This window comes from Hemitrygon akajei, chromosome 5, assembly GCF_048418815.1.
Source record: "Hemitrygon akajei chromosome 5, sHemAka1.3, whole genome shotgun sequence".
Taxonomy (NCBI): Eukaryota; Metazoa; Chordata; class Chondrichthyes; order Myliobatiformes; family Dasyatidae; genus Hemitrygon; species Hemitrygon akajei.
This window is the reverse complement of record NC_133128.1, coordinates 143,919,985-143,938,557: the sequence shown is the minus strand read 5'-3', so window position 1 is coordinate 143,938,557 and position 18,573 is coordinate 143,919,985. Positions and strand designations below refer to the sequence as shown.

At 39.8% G+C, this 18,573-nt stretch overlaps 1 protein-coding gene across 1 annotated transcript in view; it reads left to right on the top strand.

The window, feature by feature from the left end:
• The window catches only part of LOC140728259 (SH3 domain-binding protein 4-like), an 87,454-nt gene that overhangs the window by 57,552 nt on the left and 11,329 nt on the right, over positions 1-18,573 (top strand). Inside the window, exon 4 of the mRNA XM_073046749.1 lies at positions 15,155-15,343. Coding sequence (XP_072902850.1) covers positions 15,155-15,343 — 189 coding nt within the window. The remainder of the gene's footprint in view (positions 1-15,154; positions 15,344-18,573) is intronic.

The window sequence follows — 18,573 nt, the reverse complement described above, 5'->3', positions numbered from 1 at the left end:
AGTTCCCAGTTCTTTACTTACATTCTTGCAATATTTTTTATCAAATATTTTTCTGCTTTTCTCTTTAAAAAGCCACAAATGAGTCTCCACTCCTCAGCATAAAAGCTGAACCATTGCAATTCTTAATAGTTTCCAATTACCATGATTCTTTTGCTGATGACCTCTGATTATTAGGCTCATAACTATTGCATAACTCTTCAGTCTTTCCTCCATTTTAAGCACATCTGTAGAATCTATTTTTAGCTGCCTTTGCCATTCATCTGTGTACTTGACCACATCATTGACCCCTCCTCCTCACCTTGCTCTGGATACACACAGTGTGCCCAATAAGCAGTTTGCCATTATCGGCTTAACAGCATTAATCTGGTTAAATTGATTCTGCATCAACATTGTGAGTATCGTTGGTGGATGGTGGAAGTTTGAGCCTTTTAATGTGGGAAATGAAAACGTTGTGATTGGTGCTAAAAGTCTAAGATCCTAACAAATTTATAGCTAAACTACCTGCCTTTAAATATATCCTTCCAATAGGCCTTATTGGTCACTTTTATGGCAATTTTCACCCTTTTTGCATTTGTGCGGTTGGTTAGACAGCGGATTCCAAAAGGATTTGTTGTACGTTCAGAACTGAGCTTTTATTTACAACCATGTAGCTAGAAGTTGTGTACAATTATATAGTTTGTCCATTGGGTGTGGTACTACCAAGTGCCTTGTCTTCTGTAGCATTTTTTGATGGAAGCCCATAGAAGACCTTTTATGAAATAAGTGGAAATTTTGAAAGGTGCTAAGTTTAGCAAAGTATTTTAATCTTCTAGCTGAAAATATTTTTTTACTTTCTAAGGAAAGATTAATTGAATTATTGACTTGTTTTGTCTAGTTTGATCGACAAATCAAACTCTCATCCTACAGGCAGGGACAATGGGCGTGTACTGTAGTTTCCTGCAAAATTTCCAGCATAGTCTGGAGAAATGAGATGACTTCATTGTTCCTCTCTCAGACTGATTGCAAGTGATGATTCATGTTGAATGGGAACTTGCTTAGAGAAACAGATGTGTACATCAAAAGAGTTTAAAATTAACTAAAACCATCTCGACATGAAATTGCAGCTTGCTGCTTTGGACTAACAGCTCAATGGTAGTGTTAGCAACCTCACTAGTCAGTGTACTTCTGCCAGCTGTACATTGAAGGTGAGATTTATTACACCCTCAAAAAAATCTGCAAGTTTTCACTTGTGCGTATCTTTACAACTAGATTACTGACTTCAGTAATGCTCTGCAAGGGTTAAGCAGAAATCCTTTGATCGAGTGCAACACTCCAGGGAGCTGGAGAACTAATTTTAAAAACATGAAATACTGGACATATTTATACACATTGTTTGAAATTGAATAGAGTTGATTCATTTGCTTAAAAAAAAAACAAAAGTCCTGCCCTCAACTAAACTATAGTCACAGTATTTCAAATTTTGTTTTTGGTGACTGTGGAAAAATAATTTCTTCTTCCTGTATTGAAAATCAAATAATTATCTGGGATCTGCTTGGTGCCACTGAATGTGCAATATATGGTGAATTTAAGCTGGAATGTTTTGTTTACTGATGTGAAGATGCATTGTCAGCCTAGATAATCTTGCTTCCAAAAACAGCTCAATATAAAAGTGCGACAAACTGTAAGAATGTGTGACACCCTGATTCTGATGCCTTGGCAACTCTGTGCCTGAATGTTCTTTATCTCTGCTAAGTCCCGAAAAGTATTCAAAAGATTTTTTTTGGGAGGGGAATTGTAACCTAACACAAAATAATGGATTGGTTTCAGCAGGGGCCACTGTCTGTTAACTAGAACCTTCAATTTTAAATTGAATGGCTTTAAGGATTCCATGATATTGATCGACTAGAAGGGAAAGGTGCTGGATCACACAATTCTTTAGACTGTTGTTTAGATCTGATGCCATCTCTATTTTGGGAAAATCTGTTTGTGATTTATGCAGGAATGAGTAATGCTACTGGCCTAGTATTACCAGTAATTGCACCTTTGCCAGCCATGATTCAGGAGCAGGCCTACTAGCCTGGAGTTTAAAGGTCAAGTTAATAGTCCACTGCTAAGGATTGACCGTTTGCCCTGTTTAACACCTCTGTGCTTTCCTGATGAAGAGTTGCCCTGATGAGAGCACGGCCTTTAGTTTAGCTGCTCTATGCCTAAGGAAGTAGTTCTCTGGGTTTGCTGAAGCTGGTTATCTGGTCATTTTTCTGGAAGCTTTTTATTAGCAATACAACACTGACCATACTCCAGTACTTGATTAGTTTTAAAGAATGTTAGGGTATGCAGAAATCACAAATTGTGCATGATAATTTGTTTATTTTTGCAGCTGAAATAATTGTGATGGCACAGACTGAACATTGCCTCTATAACATGCTTCATGCTCCATCAGATTTAACTGTTCTAGAATTTGAAAAAAATTATAAATTTGATCCACAAGATAATTCTAATCCATTCTTATTTTGTCCACCAAACCTCCTCCTTTTAATCTTTGGGGAAAGTGAAGAGTAAGATGGAAAACGTTGATGCCTTCCCTCATGTTTCTTTCTAGGGCTGAAAATGGCAAGTGAAGACATTTTCGACTGTGATGCTAGAATCTAAAATTCCAGAATTTTCTGCATTTTAGAATTGAGGAAAGCATCTCTCATTCATCTCCGTTCCAGTGAGCATGGTGACAATAAACCACCTATCCCAGGAATCAGTCTGGGGGACATCTGCTGCATTCCCTTAATCACAGACATGAATTTACCTCATAGACCACATCTGTGGACAATATTCCAGATGCAGAGCTCTTTTATTGCAGAAGTATATCTTTATTCTTGGCTTGAATACTCCTTCATTTTAATTTGCATTCATTCATGTACAAGGGCACTTTGAACAGCTTAACCTTCCACCTTCCGTTCTCTTTTTATTTTTCTGCCAAAGTTGATGACCCTGCCTTTCCACATTAGCTTGCATCTGCCCGGCCCTTGCTGTTGCTTTTCACAGACCAAACTGCCACCCAACCTGACTATCCTGGATTCCTCTCATTTAGACTGTTGTACAAATTATGAACATTTTGGGACCCAGCTCTGAACCCTGCAATGCACTATGGGTCTATATTTCCTCTTCAACGTTTGAACATTTATTCCTACTGTTTTGTTTATTAAGCAATTGTCAATCTATGCCAGTAAATTAACCCCAATAGTGCATGGTCTAATGTTTAATCTACTGAGTGGCTCTCCTCTTATCCATTCTGCTAGTTATAACCTCAGAAAACTCCAGCAGACATATCATTAACAAATCCATATGACTCTGCCCATTTACCACCCCCTTAATAATAGATGACAGAAATTGATCTGCTTATCTAAGACTATTAATAAAATGTGCTTTATTAAAATTGCCCTAGGATATGAGTGTCCAGATGTAAAACAAGTATGGAACCATCCCTTTCTGCTTATGTGGAAGAATATGCATGCAATTTTAGCAGGGAGGCTTGGCACATGTAATTTTCCTGCTAATCATTTTAATTAAAAGGTGACTGTATTTACACTATAAAACTGCTTTTCTGGGTACTTCAATAATTTGAAACAATTGGGATGCATTGGAAAAGCAACTAAAAAACACAGATGTTGACAATAAAGATTTTGAGAGGGCATGTTTTTTTGTATAAATGTACATTTTTTTAAGGTTGGCATGACCTCTCGGAAGAACATATAACCTTTAGTCATTAACAGAAGTGTTTGAATCTATGTCCTGCTGCACTATTCACCTTGTGTTGTTGTCGGATACTAAGTATCCTAAAGTGGGTTGAATATGATTACCTCCAGCTTAATGAGTGATGTCTGCATTTACTGCACTTGGAAACAATTATGAAGGTAATGCATTTCCTGAAAAGGCTATTTCCCACATGGATGATCTTGCTGGCGCCTATCATTCCCAAAATTCTTGACCAGAGAGTGCTGAATTTCCTTTCACCTGCTCTAAGCTACAAAGCAAGCATGTTTCTGTACAGTGATCAGATGATTTTTGTGTACCAGCTAGTAGGAAATAGTGGAACTTACAGTCAGTAGCCACTGAGGGAAAGGCAGTTACTTTCTATCTCATCCAAAATATATCTTCCATTAACAAAGGTCCATTTGGTTTCTGTAGTATTGAGAATAATGAATAACAACATAAATATAGTGGTTTAAGAAACTGATGATGCTGTCCATTACTTGCAGTGTTAGCTGCATTTCATTCAACAGTGTACAAAATCATTATAGATCAGCAGTTCTCAACCCAGGGTCCACGAGCGCCTTGGTTAATGGCATAAAAAGAGGTAGGGACCCCTGTTATTGATCCACTTAAAGCTGTGACTAAATCCAATCAGCTCTCTCTGCCTTTTAAAGTCAACCTGTTTTGTTGGAGCAATTTTACACTGTAGTTATGTGGATTTGAAGAGGCAGTGAACTGGAAAATATAAGTTGCTATCAGCTTGCCTCGCTACTTTGATGAATCTTAGTTCAAATTTGTCTGCCCTGTGAACTGGCCGAGTGATCTCAGACTAATAAATGACTGTTAAGCAAAGGACAATCAGCACTATTTATTTGTTGACTTTGCCTCAGATCTCTGCTTTATCGGATACAGCTCGTTCTGTCACCACCGAACAATGTGTGATTTATTTTGCTCCAAAAGCAGTGTTGTGAATTTATCAATGTTTTTCCTCTCAGATGCAAGACTTTGCAATAAATATCCCATTTGATCAAAATGTGACCATTCCTTGCTGTAGTCAAAGTCAAGTTATTCAAGGGGTTTTATTACTTACAATAAATGACCTCAATAAATCAGACCCTAACATTTGGGAAATACTACAGTTAATTCTGCAGATAATGCCTCCTTTGTTCAGCCTTAATAAACATTGCCCATTTTCTAAGCTAAACTTGAGGGAGATAAAAGAGATGCCAAGTTACCCTATGCTATTACCTGTCTGTATGACGAACTGACAGTGGTGAGCAGGTTATTAAACATTCTGACAAGTCTCCAATGGAGAGTGCATGATCAAAACGGGTAGGAACAATTAACACATATTTAACAGGGCAAGAGGGCTGCAATAATCATAGTTCATTGCAGCCCATGTGGTCACTGACAAAGTGAATCACATTCAGAATCAGGTTTACTATCGCTGACATATGTTGTGAAATTTGTTGTCTTGTCGTATTGCAGTACAGTGCAATATGTAAAAAAGTTACTATAGGTTGCAGTAAGAAAAATATAAATAACTAGAGCAGAGAGTAAAGTAGTGAGGTAGTCTTCATGGATCTTTCAAAAGTCTATAGGTGTAGACGAAGAAGCTGTTCAAAAATGTTGAATGTGGGTCCTCAGGCTCCTATATCTCCTCCCGATGGTAGTATTAAGAAGAGGGCATGTCCTACATGCTGGCCTCCCTTAATGAGGGATGCTGCCTTATTGAAGTGCCACCTTTTGAAGATGTCCTCAATGAGGGCAAGTCCTGTGCTGATGATGGAACTGGCTGAATGTGGCTTTTAATGCTCTGCAGCTTTTGTTGATGCTATGCGTTGGAGTTTCCATTACCGGGTGATGATCCAACCAGTCAAAGTGCTTTTCACGGTACATCTGTAGAAATTTGCAAAAGTCTTTGGTGACATACCAAATCTCCTCAAACTCTTAATGAGGTATAGCTGCTGGCATGCTTTCTCTTTAATATCATCAGTGTGTTGGTCCCAGAATAGATCTTCAGAGATGTTGACACCAGGGAAGTTGAAGCTACTCACCATTCCACTGTTGATACCGCAATGAGAACTGGAGTGTGTTCCCTCAACATCCCCTTCCTGCAGTTTACAATCACTTCCTTGGTCTTACTGATGTTGAGTATAAAGTTGTTGTGACAACCACTCAACTAGCCAATCTGTCTCACTTCTGTGTGTCTCTTTGTCACAAGGTTCTGCAACAACAGTAGCAAATTCACAGTTGCCTTTTGAGTTGTTCCTAGCCACAGTCATGGTTGTAGAGAGAAATCAGTGGGCATCCTTGAGGTGCACCTGTGTTGATTGTCAGCGAGGGGGAGATATTATTTCTAATCCGCACTGACTGTGCTGAATAATGAATTGGAAGCTACCTACAAAGATCCAGTAATCTGTGTGTCGTGAATGTCACCCTTTCAGTGTATATTGTCATCAGAGCTAACCTACAAAAGCTGCTGTTTGCATTGGGGTTGATAATCAGACTGATGACTGGTGGAGACACTTTTAAGATTATTGGAATCTTTGGATTGCTTTGAGTTGGTGGACTGGGCTGTGTTCAAAGACTAGTTAGGATCTGAACAAATACTCCATGGTTGTCATGGACTTTATAGAAACAGTCGTAAATGAGTGTGTCTCCATTGAATTATTCAGTCTTCCCCAATCAAAAGCCCTGGATGAAACAATCTGCTGAGGACCTGATCAGTGGCATTTAGGTCTGCCGACCAAGTAAAATACAAGAAATCCAGGTACAATATCAGGAAAGCCATCTCACATGCAATTCCAGGCCAAACTTGAATCACTGAAGGATGCTGGACAGCTGTGGCTGTGCTTGACTGCTGTCATCTGCTACAAAGTGAAACTAAGCACCATAGAAACAACAAGGCTTCGCTCCCAGATGAGCTCAAAGTCTCTTATGCTCACTTTGACTATCAAAACATGAAGACACCTTCACAATCTTACAGACCCCAATGACCCTGCTCTACTCACTTTATATGCATGACTGTGTGGCTAAGCACAGCTCCAATGCCATATTCAAATTTGTTGACAACACCATAGTTGTCGGCTGAATCAAAGGTGGTGACAAATCTGCATATAAGAGGGAGATTGAAAGACTGGCTGAGTGGTTCCACAACAATCTCTCACTCAATGTAAACAAGACCAAGGAGCTGATTATTGACTTCAGCAGGAGGAAAAAGAGATCCATGAGTCCGTCCTCATCAGGGATCAGAGATGGAGAGAGTCAGTATCTTTAAATTCCTGGTGTTATAATTTCAGAGGATCTGTCCTGGGTCCAGCACGTACTTGCTATCACAAAGAAAGCACAACCGTGGCTCTACTTTCTTGGAAGCTTGCAAAGATTCAGCGTGACAGCTAAAAACTTCAACAAACTTCTATAGAAATGTAGTGGACTATATATTGACTGGTTAAATTGTGACCTGGTATTGAAACACCAATACCTTTGAACAGAAAAACCTACAAAAAGTAGTAGATGAGGCCCAGTCCATCATGAGTAAAGACCTCTCCGCCATTGAGCATGTCTGCATGAAACATTGCTGCCGAAAACACCATCTGTCATCAAGGACCCACATCTCTAGGTTCAGGAACAGTTATTACCCCTCAACCATCAAACTCTTGAACCAGTGGGAATAACTTAACTTCACTCACCCATTTACTGAACTGTTCCCACACCTATCGACTCACTTGCAACTGCTCTTCATCTCATGTTCTCAACATTTATTGCTTATTTATTTATTGCTATTATCATGATCTTTTTTTTTCTTTTAGTTTTTGCACAATTTGTTGTCTTTTGCCCTGTTGGGGGCAGTCTTTCATTGATTCTGTTGTGATTCTTGTATTTACTGTGAATGCCTGCAAGAAAATGAATCTCAGAATTGTATATGGCGACGTACAGTCGGCCCTCCTTATCTGCGGATTCCGCATGCGCGAATTCAACCAACCGCGAATCACGAAAACCTGGAAGTGCTCTTTCAGCACTTGTTGTTCAAGCACGTACAGACTTTTTTTTCTTGTCATTATTCCCTAAACAATGCAGTATAACACCTATTTTACATAGCGTTTACATTGTATTAGGTATTATAAGTAATCTAGAGATGAAAGTATATGGGAGAACGTGCGTAGGTTGTCGTGCATCGGGATCAAAATAAATCATAAGTTCTCTTACTAAGTAAGTGGGAACAGGTACATCCGGTATTATTTAGTGTCAGTTAGTCAAACATTTGTCTTAGTATATAGTATATATTTTACCTTTCTATGCATATAAAACACTTAAGAACATATGCTTCAGCGCCGGGCTCGGGAACAGAAGTTCTCAGGACTCGGGACAGATCGCTCCCGAGTGCGCTCTCCACCATGCTGGGTTGATGTGGAGGATCAAAAACTCAAAACCACAAAACCCAATAATTAAACCACTGCCGTGCTTAGTAATAATTGTAGCTTTCATTGGGGCAGAGCCTTTCTCACTTTATCCTTTAAAATTGTTCCCATCATTGACCGACTGTAGCCTAATGCTTTTCCAATGACTGATGGTGTTTCACCTCTTTCCGATCACTTTATTATTTCCACTTTATTTTCAATTGTTTTTTCGTGAACAGAAACACTGTGCATTCAGAGCTCTGGCACCAGGTCCTAATGTCCACCACACTGAGACAGGTTAAATAAGGTCTGGGGTTCCACTGGGTCCTAAGGTCCACCGGATTGAGACAAGTTGAATAGGGGACTTGACCATCCACGAAATTTGGTATCCGCGAGGGGTCCCGGAAGCAATCCCCCGCGGGTAAGGAGGGCTGACTGTGTATGTACTTTGATATACATTTACTTCGAACTTCCCTGAGACGGAGGTTCTTGTTAATCTGCAAAATCCAATGACTGCTGTCCTACCAGTAATCCCATCATGGCTGAATTAATGTAAAGTAGATTTAATATATCACCATGTTCATTTTCTTGCAGGCATACTCAATAAATCCATGGAATAATAACCATAAAAGAATCAGTGAAAGACCGCACCAGCTTGGGTGTTCAACCACTGTGCTAAAAAACAATATATTGTGCAAATACAAAAAGAAAGAAATAATAATAGTAAATAAATAAGCAATAAATATTGAGGATATGAGATGAAGGGTCCTTGAAAGTGAGTTAATAGGTTGTGGGAACATTTCAATGATGGGGTGAGTGAAGTTAGCCCCTTTGGTTCAAGTGGCTTATGACTGATGGTTAATAAATGTTCCTGAACCTGGTGGTTGAGTCCTGAGGCTAACAGGAATTATATTGTTTTTCTTGATTCACCCTCTCTCTGGGCCCAACCTTTGCATATTAAACTTTTTTCCCAGTTATTTTGGCATATGTCAAACTCCAAAGACCAGCAGGTTTGATGAATTTTTGCAATCAAGCCACTTCTAAATTTTATGCTGAAATGAAGCTAATTTCAGCTCCAAGGCAAATATTGGGACTCGGCCCTCAATATGAAATATAGTCCACCTGAGGGCAGTTGCATAATGGTGACAACTGCCATAAACAAAATGATGATGAAAGAAATGAAAATAATTATTATTTGTCACAATGACTCCTCAACATAAATGAAGCGGATTCACAATTCCTGCACTGGATGCCATTGGACTCTGGAGCCATGTTACGTTGTAGCATTGGCCTGAAAATAAAACCAGCAAAGTGTCTGCAGATCATGATTTTCAAAAACATTTGGGCAAGGTTGTTGTTTAGCTTTGCGTTTTCCTCCTTCTGTTTATCTGTCCTGTTGTAATGAGATTCTGAGGTCTCATTCCTGCAGTTCTCTACCGAGCAGTTCAGATTTGAACTGACAGGGCTGGGAAGCTTAAGCTGGTTTGTCTGCCCTCTCATGGGTGCATTATTTTATTGCACACTAACAGGAAGGCAGCTCCTGTGACAAACTGGCACCTGTTTTAGAGCAACAAGCCACCTGCTGGAAAAAATGCATGAGGGTAGGTTTTGATCCAAAATTTTGACAGCTCCTTCCTCCCACAGAGGCTACTCAACCCACTAAATTCCTCCAGCAAACTGTTTGTTGTCTTATATCCCAGCACCTGCAGTGTCTTGTACCTCCTGTTCTTGAAACTATCACTGTTGGCATTGTGAGAGTTAGGACCTGTGAATGCACAGATGCACAAATGCTTCTTCTGAGTTGTATGCTGCCAATTTGTTATTAATCTTGCCTGTCACCTGAGACTCCTTATTTCAGGTTTTTCCAGTTTGTTCCACTTCCCTGGTTATTCTGCATCAGTCTATAAATCCGGATCAGGTTCTTTATTTTCATTATGTTTGAAATTTCACTGTTATAGTCATTCAAAATCAATCATTTTGTTTGTGTCAGTGCAAAACAAGAATCCTGTTTCTGTCTGGAACTGCCTGCCTGCTCTGCTTCCTACAGCTTGGAGATAGATTCCACATACTGTCATGGAGGTCCTTCTGTTCAATCGACCTGTGCCAGTCAAGACATCCATCCAAGCTCGTCCCATTTGCCAGTGTTTGGCCCATATCCCTCTAACCCTGATCCACGTACCTGTCCAAAACCTGCCTCGACCACTTCCTCTGCTAGTTTATTCCATATATGGAACACCTTCTGAATGAAAAAGTTCCCCTTCCTATTCCTATTAAATCTCTCCCCTCTCATATGCATTCTAGTTCTTGATTCTTCAACCCTGAAGAAAAGAGGTGTGCATCCATCCTATCTATGCCCCTCATGACTCTATGCATCTCTCTCAGATCACCCTTCATTCTCCCCCACTCCAAGAGAAAAAATACCAACCTGCTCAACCCTCCTCCATAACTCAGGTCCTCAGGTCCTGTCAACATCCTCATAAATTTCCTCTGTACTCTTTCCAGCTTAATGGCAACTTTCCTGTAGTAGAGTGAAATATTCCAAATGTGGCCTCACCAACATATGGTACAATTGTAACAATGCCCCATCTTTTATACTCTCTACACTGATTTATGAAGGCCAGTGTGACAAAAGCTTTTTTCACCAATCTGTCTGGCTGTGACTTCACTTATAGAATGGCAGAATAGGATACATACTGATACATAGAATGTTTGGTAAATTAGTATTAATAATTTTCTCTGACTTTACAATTAGAACTAACCTGTAATATTGAATCAGTGTTCCCTGTAAAGTGTGTGTGCACACACATCTTTTGCTATTAGTGCACAAAGGAATTTAAACTGCGCACTAAAGATTGTCACCCTCTACCTCGTCGGCATGTTAAGTATATTTCACAATCATTCCCAATCACATTTCCTTTCCCAAAAGAAATTGTAGATTCACTATGTGTCAAAATACAAAGATTCAAAGAGCTGAATGCGCAAATTCTAATTCCTTTAAAGCGGCACACACAAAATGCTGTGAAACGCAGCGGTCAGGCAGCATCTATAGGGAGAAGCAATGTCGACGTTTCAGGTGGAGATCCTTGGCAAAGGGTCTCGGCCCAAAACGTCGACAGTGCTTCTCCCTATAGATGCTGCCCGGCCTGCTACATTCCACCAGCATTTTGTGTGTGTTGCTTGAATTTCCAGCATCTGCAGATTTCCTCGTGTTTGCCCTTTAAAGCGGAATGGTTTAATGTAATAGTGGAAATTGCTATACCGAAACCTCATGAGGTCAGGAACGTGTAGCTATGAGAAATGTTTATGTACAATACAGAGCTGGTGTTACCTGCGTGTATTGTCACAATGCAAATGTTGCTGGAGACTTTGCAAGTAGGAAGAATGGAGTGATATTTGGAAACTTGAGTTTTTAAAGTGTCATTTAGCAAGCAAATCGCGTATGGATGGTTTGCAAAAGCTCCGGCCAGAAAATCCTTCATTACAAGCTACAGGCCTGCGGCTTGTTTTGTGAGAGTGCAGATGAACAGGAGCGAAAATGATCAAATCCAGAGGAGATCGAAGTTCTTATTGACAGTGTTTTGCTGGCTGTTAAAAAGAATATCTCTACATATAAAACTCAGTGCGCAGATGTTGTTGTTTCCGGGCAGAAAAAAAATTACACAGCAGAAGATTTTTGCGCACACTGGTCATTACAAATTAGAGAGAACATTGCATTGAATGTGTTGTTGGACTTTGTTATGATACGTGTTAAAATGCACTTTTTGTTTCAAAGGGGGTGTTGACCTGGTAACATACTGGAGATGCAAGAAATGCTCCTTATTTTGTACATAACATGTAGCGGCTCATTCTATGTGGTGGGTGCACAGGTGGTGACACCCCTAGTGGGAGTAGCACCCAAGAGGTTGCTGCTCTGGGTGAACATTGGTGAAGAGAAAGGGAAAAGAGCAGAATTTCAACATCTTAACAAACAAAGAGCATTGTGCAGCATGCCTTCTGCTTTGTTAGTCACTTCCTGTCATTCTGTATTAGACTGGCAACAAGACCGCCTATTAAAACAGCAGTAATTTCTTCGATGTGTTTGCTTCTATAGAGTCATAGAAAACTGCCCTTCAGCCCATCTAGTCCGTGCCAAGGCATTTAAACTACCCAGTCCCTTCGACCTGCACCTGGATCATAGTCCTCCATTCCCCTCCCATCCATGTACCTATTCAAATTTTTCTGCAGAATCTCTTGTGCTTACAATTTTCAGTGTTGTCTCTTTTGTAATATAAGAAAATATGAGAAGCAGTTTGCATGGGATAGTCTTGCAATTAATAACAAAAGATTAATTGCAGATCCAGGGTATTGCCTGGATTTGAGATGAGGGAGATTGGCTGGGCTTGTGTCCTCTGACAGGAAGGAGGTTCAGAGGTGACTTGAAGGTGGTATATGAAATTGTCAAAGATATTGGATAGATAATTTGAATCTCTTACACCTGACAATGTTATCAAAATATGAGGAAGTAGGTTTAAGGTAAGAGGAAGACATTTTGAAAGGGATTTAAGGGGAATGGTTTTCTTTGCACAGAGATAGGTTGATATCTGTAACACACTTGCAGAAGAGGTGGCAAAATCAGACACAATGTCTACATTTAGACAGACTCTAAAATAAGCAAGGTTCAGAAAGATATGGCCCTGATGCCAGAATAACGTAGGCAGGCCAAAAGGCTTAGCATGGACATGTTAGGCTGAATTGTTGACCTACTTCTCTTTGAAAGGTTCTGTGGGACTTTTCGTGTTCATGTGGCGAGCAGATAGAGCAGCAAATCAAATACTTGAGGAAGCTGGAAGTTGATTGAGATACATGTGAATTTCTGAATCACCTGAAAAGGCTCTTTAGGGTCCTGAATGGTGGTGAGGGAGGAGCTGTAAGGCACAGAAAGGTTAGAGGAGAAGCTCAAGCAGACAGAGCTCTGAGATGTGGCATCTTTCCTGCTCGACTTCCTCAGCACCGAAGATAAAGAAACTGCTTCATTTTGTGTATTTAATTCCTGGCACTTGAACCAGCAGATTTCTAAAGTCAAGGTGTTAGAGCTGCCCTTGATTCACAGTGGGTACCTTTTAAGTCCACATTTAATCTATCTGCTTAATCGGTTTGCGATTCTTGTGATCACATAATATTTCATGAAATGTGTGGAATGGAGGAATGTCAGAAGTGCTTCACTGGGCACTGAACAGGGAATGAGCAATAAAGTGGGGCTCCTGTGGATTGCTGGTACAGACTCAGTGGGTTCAATGTCCCCGTGCATGTGGTCAGACTGGAGTTCTGTGGACACTAAGGGAAAGCAAGATAGCAGGTGATGGGGGAAGAATATGTATCAGGTTTATTAATTCCTGGGATTGCTCGATCAATTTACTTCAATTGCACCAGTGGCGTAAGTCTCGCATTCCAGCATTGTTCTGTTGCGTGAAACCCTGAATGTTGCAACTTCATTTCCTTTCCAATCACCTTCCCTCATCGTAAATACTGGTACCTCCACGTGCTGTCCCTTCACCTTCACATGTTGCAATGCTTTAGCGAGCGGTTTTGTTCTTACAAAAACAACTGATACTTTGTTCAAAGCAATAAAATCCAAAGAATATCCATTGAAACTCAAATTTGGAGTTGGTATATGGTAATAAAAACAGTATGTACTTTAAAAATAAATTGGATTTGAATTTCGGTGGGTGACTATAGTGTTTGTGAATGTGCGTGATTTTGAAAAGCATTCAATGTGAATGGCTCAAGAAATATAAAAACAAATGTGTCGTGGTAGATATCTTGTTAGCCATGCCCAGGCACCAAAAAAGTAGGTACTAAATGAGAAATTAATCTCATTGCACAAGTCATGGGGGTAACTTCTAGTGCTGGAAAACTGGAGGTGAAGCTCACAGGCATTGAATTACATGTATGTAACATCAACATCATCTCTGACCATAGCCTTTAGCTGATTTCACTATAACTTGAGTTCCTGGGCTTCTTTCCCTGGTGTTTGATACAGTAATGTTGGGAAAACAAAGATCTGGATTAGTGCCTACCTAAATGAGTCCTGGATTAAAGAGCCTCAGCTACTCAAATATTTTGAGATTCAGAGGTTTTCAAAGCAAGATAGATTTTGAGAAGACTTGACATCGATCTGTTGAATAGTTTATATGTTCATTCAATATTCCTGTTAAAAGATTATTCTCATTTGTGATTTTGGAACAGAAGGCATGTTTAGCCAATCTAAGCATGGAAACAGAATGAATACTAGGTGGTTAATTTCATGGAAAATTGAGAGCTTAATACATGGTTGACAGATGATGGCTGGTGACTTCTGATTTGTGAGAGGGAGGTGGAGCAGAGATTGTAAGATGTAGTTAACAAGTTCTTCCATTAATAGCATGGATCATATGATGTTAGATCTACCTCTGTCTCTGAGGAGGTAGGACGGGATTTCTCTGCGTACTTATTCCCTTAATCCCACCTTTCCACTCCAGAAACCGAAGACTGAAATCTGTATTGACAGTTCAGCCATGTGCTGCGCTGTCAGAGGATCCAGCAATGAACAAGTAAACTGTGGCTTACTCTGGTATCTGAAATGACTATACAGGAGTCTGTGGTGCTGTTTTGAAGATGAGCAGGGGTTTTGTTCCTATTGCTTTGTTTACTTTCCCAAATAGCTTTGGCAAAGCTAGTTTGCTACTCATTCCTTCACGTTGCTACTTTCAAGTGCTGCACATTCTCTACATTACAGCTGGCCACATTCTCAAAAATAGATTTCCGTTGACTGTAAGGTCCTTTGAGATTTCTGGGCGTTATGGAAGATGCTGCCTAATTGCAAGGCTATTTTTATTACTTCAGAGATTTTTTTCCCCCCTCTTGTCTCTCCCAAGCTGGAACAGAGTAAGTGACGATAATCTGATCTTTCAGCATGGATGAAGGTTGAAGGAACCAGTTGGAGTTTACCTCCCAGGCAAGTTCATCTGTTTTTATCTCATTGGGAGTTGATGAATTCTTCTTTTTGTTTCCAGGCCTTGTTGAAGATGGACTGCCAGGGTCTGGTTGCCAGGCTCATCCAGGATTTTGTATTGCTCACTACTGCTGTAGAGGTGGCCTCAAGGTGGAGAGAGCTAGCCGAGAAATTGGCCAGAGTTTCCAAGCAACAGATGGATGCTTTTGAAGCTCCTCACAGGGACAAGAATGGAGTGATTGAAACTGAGGTAAGGTTATTCAGCTTGGCAGGTTTAGAGCAGTCAGTACAGTACTCATATCTAGATTCTGTAGCAGAGCATTTATCCATCCACTCTCAAAGAGCCACTTTGTACTGTATCTGATCTTGCTGTATATTTTTCTACATATTTTACAACATCATACTTGGTGTTACAGAATGACGGTAATACACACAAAATGCTGGAGGAACTCAGCAGGCCAGGCAGCATCTATGTAACTACGGTACATCAACAACTGCATTGGTGCTGCTTCCTGCACCCATGCTGAGCTCATTGACTTCTTCAACTTTGCTTCCAACTTCCAACCTGCCCTCAAATTTATCTCATCCATTTCTGACACCTCCCTCCCCTTTCTCGATCTCTCTGTCTGTATCTCCGGAGACCGTTTATCCACTGATATGTTTTATAAGTCCACTGATTCTCACAGCTACCTGGACTATACCTCTTCCCACCCTGTCACTTGTAAAAATGCCATCACTGTCTCTCAATTCCTCCATCCCCCTGCACCTGTTCCAATTGAGGCTTTTCATTCTAGAACTAATGAGATGTCCTCTTCCTTTAAGAAAAGAAAGGGGCTTTCCTTCCTTTCCCTTCACCATTCCCCATTCCCATTTCCCTCTCTCACTATATCTCCTTCCCTGCCCATCACCTCCCCTGGTGCTCCTCTTCCTTTTTTTTCCATGGCCTTCTGTCTGATTTCCCCCTTCTCCAGCCCTTTATCTCATTCACCAATCAACTTCCCAGCTTTTCTTTGCTCCTCCCCCTCACCCGGTTTCACCTATCACTTACCGCCTTGTACTTCTTCCTCCATTTCCTCCCACCTTCTTGCTCTGATTCTCATCTCTTTGTTCCAGTCCTCATGAAGGGCCTCTGCCCAAAATGTCAACTTTACTCTTTTCCAAGATATCGCCTGGCCTGCTGAGTTCCTCCAGTACTTTGTATGTGTTGCAGATTTTCTCTTCTTTATTGAATGACTAATTAATTTGATTGATTTTTTTCCCCAACTTAATTATTAAATTGTCAATTTCTTCTCTCAATTTGTCTTAGCAAATTTTGGAAAGATAATTGATCTCCAGTATGTTAAGCTGTGGATCCTCTTAATCAGTTAATGTTTTTGCAGTCTTAAAGTCTCCTAATTTATCATGGGTGATCGCTCTTAATATAGTGCTTCCATTTCAAAGATCATCCAAGTATCAGCTTAAGACATACAAAGGTGTTGAGAGGTAGGGCCCTAAGAGTGAGACTTATAGTCCAAAGAGAGAGTCATAGCTAACAAGACCTACCATTTTGCTTAGGACACGGCCACTCAGTTCAAAATGGCATTCAGAGGTTTTTTTTAAATGCCGTCTGCACTTCATTGTTCATCAAGGACGCCTGCCCTCCAAACCATGCTGTCTTCTCGCTGCTGCTGTTGGGAAGGAGGTACAGGAGCCTCGGGTCCCACACCACCGGATTTAGGAACAATTATTACCCTTCAACTATCAGGCACAATTTGTATTTGAACAGTTTGTCTTCTCTACATTGTTTGCTTGTTAGTCATTGCTTATGTGTAGTTTTTCATTGATTCTATATTCTTTGTTCTGCCAGAAAGTGAATCTCGGTAGTATATGGTGACTTATACATACTTCGATAATAAATCTACTTTGAACTTTATAACGTGCACTACAAACACTGGTAAATAGAAATGTCCTAACTTCTATACAGTCAAGAGCACATGAATTCTGTGTGCAATGCAGGCGAGTTAATTATTTGTGGATCAGGGTAAAAGTTTTGATTTTTTTTAGAAGTATAAAACAACAATTGTTAGACATCCTATATTTTTGAAGTTTTGGAAAAACACTTTTCACCTCCAACATTGGCTGTTTTTCTCTGTACAGATGCCACCTAATCTTCTGATTGTTTTTAGTAGCAAAAATGTGGATGATTGGAGATCAAAAGAAAAATTTAAAATAATTTATGTTATACAGAAGCCCAACATAAAAACCTGTGCCAATATAACAATAGATATTTTCCATCTCACCTTAACATAGTGATCATCTATTTGGAAAAAAAACTGTTTAAAGTACAAATATTGTTATGTATCACTGTTCTAATATGGCAAGCTAGAATTAAGACACTAAATTATTTAAAATTAAATCATTAAAACAGATGAATCCAAACAAAATAAATGAAACTTGATGAATTTGAAGCTGATAAGGCCAGATCCTCTTCTTGGATTCTGTATTTAGTACGCAGTTTGTTTTTATATACTTCACTATAAAATTGCTAGATGTGAACAACTGACACTGTGGTGTAAATAAACCATCACCTGACAGTCAGCTTGGTCAGGCTTTCAACATGTTATCTAAAATCAGACTGTTTACATTAAACTTACATGTGCTTGAGAGAAATTTTCATCATTCCATTAATTTTTAACTGAAGTTGTATTTATACAAACATGTGGGCACCTTGTTTGTTTCCCAGTCGATTTAGTGTTTTAATTAAATTACGTCATTGGAAAACAAGTGTTTTTCTTCAGATTCTTTGTGAATATATCTGAGATTTAGATAGTTTGATGTGGTTGAAGTGTTTATTCTGCATCAGGTGGGTACCCTAGAATAATTCGACAAGCATTTAGATGGAAATGAAATAGCATCATATATTCTCTGTAAGCTATCAAAACTTGAGATTTAATAACTCACTAAAAAGGACTTCCTTTCTAATACTGCTACTGCCAAATTTCTCAGATTCTATTCCAGTTAAGATGACTATGCTACCAGTCTCTGTACATTCCCACAAGTGACATTTATGGACAAGTTATAGCTCGCCCATTTGTATTCAATGCGGCAGCCAAACCACAAGGCACAGAGAGCTGGGAATATCAAATTTCCATCCCTTCCCCCTCCAGTTCAGCAAAAAGAAACCTAAACTTATGACAGACACAATTTCAAAAAGAGTCCTCTGTACAATTCTACTTACAGTTTGTGAAAAGCTGAATTCAGTAAGTTAAGTTGATAACAGCACAAAACAAGAAGTGTTAAGAAATCTAGCCAGGTTCAAACTTACCAAGACTAAAGGAAGTTTATCACATCTCTTGCACAATGGCTCCTGAAATTGTTTTCCGGTTTTCCCCAATCCCCAAAAGCCTTGGATCTGTTGACCCTCCAGTGGCCATTCACATCTGCACACTCAAAAACTGTGCTCTATGAAGCTTTATCTGGTCAATCTGTCAGCATCTATCT